At 42.9% G+C, this 6,800-nt stretch overlaps 1 protein-coding gene and 1 pseudogene across 2 annotated transcripts in view; both read left to right on the forward strand.

Moving 5' to 3' along the window:
- The window catches only part of Map3k3 (mitogen-activated protein kinase kinase kinase 3), a 66,832-nt gene that overhangs the window by 28,855 nt on the left and 31,177 nt on the right, over positions 1-6,800 (forward strand). For both annotated transcript variants that reach the window (XM_023713976.1, XM_023713975.1), the window contains exon 5: positions 1,119-1,232. In XM_023713976.1, the coding sequence (XP_023569744.1) occupies positions 1,119-1,232 (114 nt within the window). The remainder of the gene's footprint in view (positions 1-1,118; positions 1,233-6,800) is intronic.
- LOC111816504 lies at positions 3,059-3,224 on the forward strand (annotated as a pseudogene).

The raw sequence follows: 6,800 nt of genomic DNA on the forward strand, positions 1-6,800 counted from the left end.
TCACATCCTTTATTTTATTTTTATATGCTTTAATACTATGTACTCATAACATCTTTTGTTTTTACAGTGAGCAAGGCCTACTCTGCTTAAAGGACTTTCTCTTTAATAATTCAGTGGAATGAAAATAGAGGAGATGGTTTTCAGGTTCTAGTAACTGATTTTTTTTATCATTAAACATTAAGGTAGTAAACCTTGCTCTGTGGTCTAAATTTCACTCTTACTTGAGTAAGTTTTCACCCCTTGCCCATCCCCCTACCCCTCCCACACCTTTCCTGCTTGTTCTTCTGAGGTCAGCAGAATTTGAGACGGGGGCAGGACATGATTAAACTGCTTACTTTGGAAAGAAGTATGAGAGTTGTAGCTGTTTGGGATTTGATGCTTTTGAGTAGACAGTTTTAAGTGAGGAGCCTGTTCTCAGGAAATGTCTCCAACTAATGAGATTGCTACAGCAGTGGAGTGACAAAAAACATTAAGTGAAAGGAGGTAGATGCAAGAGACTATGAATCTTTGAATTGAATATGTATGAATTGTTGATTTCATTTATAATAAATGTCCAGAAAAAGGCAGATCTATAGACAGAAAGTGGATTCGTGGGGTAGGAGGTAGAATGGGATAGTCACTGTAAATAGGGACAAGAAGAGGCAATTATAAGGCTGGGGAGACAGCTTGGCAGTCTGGTAACCACAAGGACCCAGGTTCAATCTCTGGTGTCCATGCCGTGCTGGCCCCCTCAGAACCTGGTGTGCCGGCCACTGAAACCTGGCATGGTGGCTTACCCCTGCATTCCCAGCACTGTGGAGGCTGGGACCGGAGGCTCACTACGAGTCTGAGCTGCATAGAGAAACACTGTACCGAATGAATGAATGAATGAATGAATGAATGAATGAATACAAAAAGTATTATAGCATAATGGCAGTCGGTGAAAGTCGCAGCGTGATGGTTGCACAGCTCCATGAACTGACTAAAAATTACTGAATTATACTATTACAGAAAGAAACTTATGATTTCAGCTAGATACCCGATAGTATACGATGAGATTCTCTTTTGTTTTTGCAAGCTGAAGCATTGAGATAGGTTTGTATTATATGATTTCCTTTTTTCTCTGTCCTGTGTTACAGCTCTCTATCCTGCTTAAAAACCAAGATGATCTCGATAAAGCAGTTGACATTTTGGACAGAAGCTCAAGCATGAAAAGCCTCAGGATATTGCTGCTGTCCCAGGACAGAAACGATGTAAGTAGTTGCTGTTGTGGGCTGGCAGCCCAAGACAGAGCTGCTTCCTTCAGGCCTGCCTTGCTTGCTCTCAGAGTTCTGGGTCCCTCGGCCACTGCCAGAGCGAGGGCCTAGTTGCAGCCCAGAATGCTGTTGGTGGCCAGCATTTACTTTCATTCTGCATTTGATTTCACTGAAAGCAAGATGTCAGTGTCAAAGTTACCACTAATGATTATTTGTCTAGTAGTGTGGGAGGAAGGAAAGCACTTTATGATAAAGGAGAAATTATTTTTCTCTATATTTATCTTGTTATATTTTGACCACACCAAGAAAGGTTTGATTAGTGCTACGGTGCTGTTCAGCAGAGGCTGTCAAGGACAGGAGGCTGTCATGCTTCGGGAACCCGACTCCTGGAACCGAGCAGCCTTGCTTTGCCTTTGAGACATGTGGGGAAGACAGATTTTTCTTTCTAGTTTAGGAAAAAAAAAAAAAAAGGTCATGGGCTGAAAGAGGCTGTCTTGGCAAAGGCAAGCCATCTGTGGGAGCCGTAAAAGAGTGGGAATTATCTCTAATACAATTCCTCTGCTTGGGTGGTCCCTGGAGGTCTACTTTTCACAAGAATTGGGCTGGGGAGATAGCTCGGTAGAACAAGCGCTTGCCTGGCAAGCGCAAGGGCCTGAGTTCAGTCCCTGTTTCCACCAAAAAAATAAAAGAATACTTGCAGTCTGAGTTTACTAGGTTTTTGTTTTTGTTTCTTTTTTTTTTTGATGTAGGGTTTTGCCATGTAGTTCAGGCTGACCTTGAACTCATAGAGATCTTCCTGCCTCGGCCTTCTGAGTGCTGGGGCTGCAGGCATGAACTACTATGGCTGACTAAATCTGTCTTTAATCACTAGTTCCCATACCAGTTTTCTTCAGACATGTGTTTCTGTAGGTCTCTTAGCATGCTGTGTACATGTTGATCAGAGGCGTTAACTGTCCACAGCTGACACGGCTGCACGAGAACACCAGGAAAGCTCCTAGGTGGAGTGCCACTCATGCTGGTCATTTATTTTCTGAAGAGACTTGAGGGCTGGGCTGTCATTTGGTTTCTCTGTTTAAATGACTCACCTGCTCCATGTAACCCTTTCTGCCTATCATGCCAAATTTAATCCAGCATCCACGGCTCACCACTGACTGCTGCCGCTTCGGCCCCCCGTCTTTCCACAGTCCTCAGCAACCCCCTTGTCCTTCTAATCTTTAACACGCCCCTTCTCATCTTTCACGTGTTCAGCACGCCCCCTCTGCTCTGAAGCCCGTGGTCTTCCTCTCTGCTAGTCCATGGTTATCACCTTTTCTTAGGATCTTTTATTTACTACAGTTTGTTCAACATTTTTAATATGCTCAACATTTTTGAGTGAGGCCATTTTGATTATTTCTTATTCTGTCAGTCATTGGATGTAGTTTGTACTCTACTTTGTAAGTTGTACAGTAATCCTTCTGGTTGCATATTTGTAATCCTCCAAAGGATTATAAGCTCCCTGCCAAACAGGAGCTAGATCATTGTGTTGGAGCCCCTTCTCCACTCAGGCACTAAATAAAGCTAGTGAGCGCTTCCTGGATTGTTGACAAGAGTCATGCAGAGATCATTTGCAACAACTTCTTTGAGCAAGAAACTGGAATTGGAGTTGGGTCTGATGATTACTGGACGGGGAGCTGTCACTCTGATGTGATTGTGATCCTGGCAGTCTACTTTTCTAATGAGAAATTACAGACAGCTGGTTTGTTATGCCAGCGTTGCAGTCCTGGAAGTACACAGGCTGCAGGTGTTGCTGCAGTGCTCAGAGCTGTTTGAAGTATGTCCGTCTGAGCTTTGCGCAGTGGCAGTGTCGTAGCCAATGAGGTTTATCCGAGGCGCGATTATTGCTAACTGAAATATGTCCATTGAGGTCGGACACGCATGGCAGTGCAGGAGTCAAATGCCACACTGATGCCTCTCTTTCTAAGTGGCTATATTTTAATCGCTTATAATAGAGTCAGTATAAGTTTGAAAAAAACCAAAAAAACAAGAGGGCTGGGGCTGGGGAGATGGCTCAGTAGAATAAGCACTTCCCCAGCAAGTGCAAGGGTCTGAGTTCAATCCCCAGTTCTGCCAAAAAAAAAAAAAAAAAAACAAGAGGGCTATCTTACATAATCCTATTACTGTAACACATTTATTGATATATTTTTACATATACCTTTCTAGTCTTTGGTCATATTGAATATGCACCTCATGTAAATGTTTTCCTGCCATTCATGTAATTTTCTAATTTATGTTTTCACTTAACATTGTCATTAAACAGGCATAGTGCTGTAGCCTGTACATCCAGCTGTGCAGAAGGCTGGAGCACGAGGACGACAAATTCAGGCTGGCCTGGGCCACTTCCTGAGCGCCTGCCTCAAAATGATAGACAAAAGGCCTGGCAGCGCAGCTCTGTGATGGAGCACTTCCCTCCAAAGTACCACACAAACCTCTTCTATGTAAATACATCTTCATCACCATGATTTATATAGAGGCATAATTCCCTTGATTTTTTTTTTTTTTCCTGTGTTTTGTTATCTATTCTAGGCTGGCTTTGAACACTGTGTAGCTTAAACTGGCCTCAAACTCATGGTAGTCCTCCTGCCTCAACCTCCCAAGTGCTGAAACTACATGTATGTACTACTGTACCTCTATTCAGAATTCATTAAATAACCATATTTTGCTACTGTTGGTACACTTAAAACTACTTCCATTTTTGCATTGGTAAATATTTACATTTAGGCTGGGAGTGTAGCTCTGGGGTACTTGCCTAACGTGTATGAAGCCCTGTGTTCAAGCCCAGTGTAGACAAAAATTTGCATTTAAGACTAATGGTAGCAAAAATATCTTACCTTCCTCAGCTAGATTACAAACTTTTTTTTTTTTAAGACAGGGTCTTGGTTTGAGGCGTAAGCTGTTGAACTCACTATATAAAGAGTGGCCTCGAATTCCTGATCCTCCTGCCTCTGCCCCCCCAAGTACTGGAATTAGAGACGTGCACCACCATCCCTGGCATAGACAGGCTTCAAAATACAGAGGAGAATCATAATGGAAAAAAAAAATGCAGTGTGCTCTGGAGTCCTCACTGATAGAATAGTGCTTCTCTAACTGGGTAAAATACCAGTTTTGTTCTTTTAATTTCCAATCTATCATGGGCCAGTTTTTTAAAAAAATTTTTTTGAAGTCCATACAAATACTGAGAAGTGAAATGGAAGAGTAAACTAAACTCTTACAATAGCCCGCAGTTTTATTTATTTATTTATTTTTTTCTTCCTCAAATGCCTTCAGGGCACTTTTGGCCAGTGGGAGAGTTGTGAGGTTCGAACTCCAGGAATCTGAGGCTGACAGCTTTGTGGAAGCAGCCACTTAAAGGACTGAGCTAGGGCCAGGCCCCTAGCCCGCAGTTTTAATTGTTGGAATCAGTAGACATAAAGCTGCTCTGCCAAGCTACTGTGACGCCTTTCAAGAGCTACTTCTCCGTTTCTGTGCTTCGCTGGGGAGGACCCGCACACACGGACAGGCTGCGGCCTGCCCCGTCCCAGAGATTGCGCAGAAGCGCCGCTCCCGGTGCCAGACTCCAGGGCTGCAGCTCCTCTGCGTGAGCTGTTTCTCTGCTTCAGCTAATTGCCCCATCTGAATTTTGTAACCCACTATTCTTTTCCTTCTTATTCCTGTTTTTTGAGACTGGATCTTGCTGTACAGGTCAAGCTGGCCATGAACTCAGTATGTAGTTGAGGCTAGCCTCAAACTCATGGCGATTTTACTGCTTTAGCCTCCTGAATCCTGGGATTATAGGCGTGTTCCACCACACCTGGCTTATTCCTGCTACTAAACATGCTATCTCTTTCTTTTTTGGATTCTTTTTCTCCTGGTCTTTCTAGTCTTTCTTCTGTCTTTATCCCTCAACCCTGGTGTAGTAGTCATCCTCCTACTGCATGGCTAAAGTCATTGTCTTAGACTTCAGTGTTGCTCCTATCCGGAGACTCCTGGATTTGTTAACCACAGAACTGCATCTGTGAAGAGTCTCTCTAGCCTTGGTCTTTATTGTCATTTTAAGACAGTCTTCTACTAATCTTCACTGTCTACAAATCTTAACTTGCCCCCCCATTACCCCCTCACACTTAAAGACCTCTTTAAACATACATGCATAAATTTAATTTTTAAATTTTCTTTTCTTTTCTTTTTGTGAAACTGGGGATTGAACTCAGATCCTTGCGCTTGCCAGAGAAGTGCTTATTCCACTGAGCCATCTCCCCAGCCCTCTTAAGTTTTCTGTTCTTCACCTTCTTACAATTTATAATCTCAAACTTAACATTCTTTTGTCACTTGTTTCCTAATATGATTAAAACTAAACAAGCACCCAGCCATTTTATTTTGTTACCTCAGATTCTTTCTGACAAAAGGAAACTGCTGATGTTTTCATCCAAATGTTGCCCTCTTCTCAACTTTCCCATCAGTTTACCTACTATTTAAGTTCAAATTGTTAAGGATCATCTAAAGGATAATTCTTCACTGTCTTCCTAAACTGATTGGACAGAGTACTCTCTGTCTGGTCCACGTTCAGCACCTTACTTGTTAGAGGTGACCGCCGTCATCTCTCAGCCATTCTTACCACTCTGAGGAGCTCAGGACAGGCATCTGCTGCTTCCAGTGTACGCTGGGAAATTGAGAAGAGCGGCTTCCCAGTCAAGGCAGTGTGTGTGGAGGCCGTTCGCTGTGTACCAGTTACCACCCAGAAAAGTGACCCTAAAATTACCTTAATCCTAAAGAAACCTTGCCAATGCCAAGACCCCTTGATAGTTGGGTAACATTAGAACAAATGTACAATGTTGTCCATGACGAAAAGTTCTAAGCTGTATTCTAGTTTCTGTGACACCAAAAAAAAAAAAAAACCGATCTAGGAAAAGTCCTGAGGAAGATGAAAGTTTCAAGGGGTTGGGGGTCACTTTTTAAAAAAATCATTCATTCATTCATTCATTTAGTACCATGTCACTGCTCAGCCCAGACTCTTAGTGATCCTCCTATCTCAGCCTTTCCAGCCCTGGGATTACAGGTGTGCACCATCACACCTGATCTTGGTAGCCAGCTTGGTGTTCCTGGAATTCCAGGGCCAGCAAGGTGTGCAGTACTGGGGACAGAACCCGCGTCCTTGTGCTTGCCTAGGCAGGCACATAGACTGCTGAGCTATCTCTGCAGCCCTGGGGTGGGGAGTCATTTTTAAATGTGGATAGTATAAGGTCACAAGGCTTCAGTCAGGAAAGACAGTCTAAGCATATATGCGATCAAAGTCATCAAAACATTTCAAAGTATAAATAATGAACACTCAGATTTAATGACTAATGTCAACGTGATTGAACCCTTTGAACACTGGAATTTATCGTAGGACAAATAGAAACAAAGATTTTTGTAGCAGGTTGTAAACATGGATTTATTATTCTGTTGTGTAGCTTCAAAACAGATTTTTAAAAATGATTTTAGGGGCTGGTGAGATGACTCAGTGGTCTAAAGCACCTACTTAGAAGAAGCTTAGCAAAGCACAGGGACCGCGGT

This window comes from Octodon degus, unplaced genomic scaffold, assembly GCF_000260255.1.
Source record: "Octodon degus isolate 3935 unplaced genomic scaffold, OctDeg1.0 scaffold00033, whole genome shotgun sequence".
In the NCBI taxonomy this organism is placed as follows: domain Eukaryota; kingdom Metazoa; phylum Chordata; class Mammalia; order Rodentia; family Octodontidae; genus Octodon; species Octodon degus.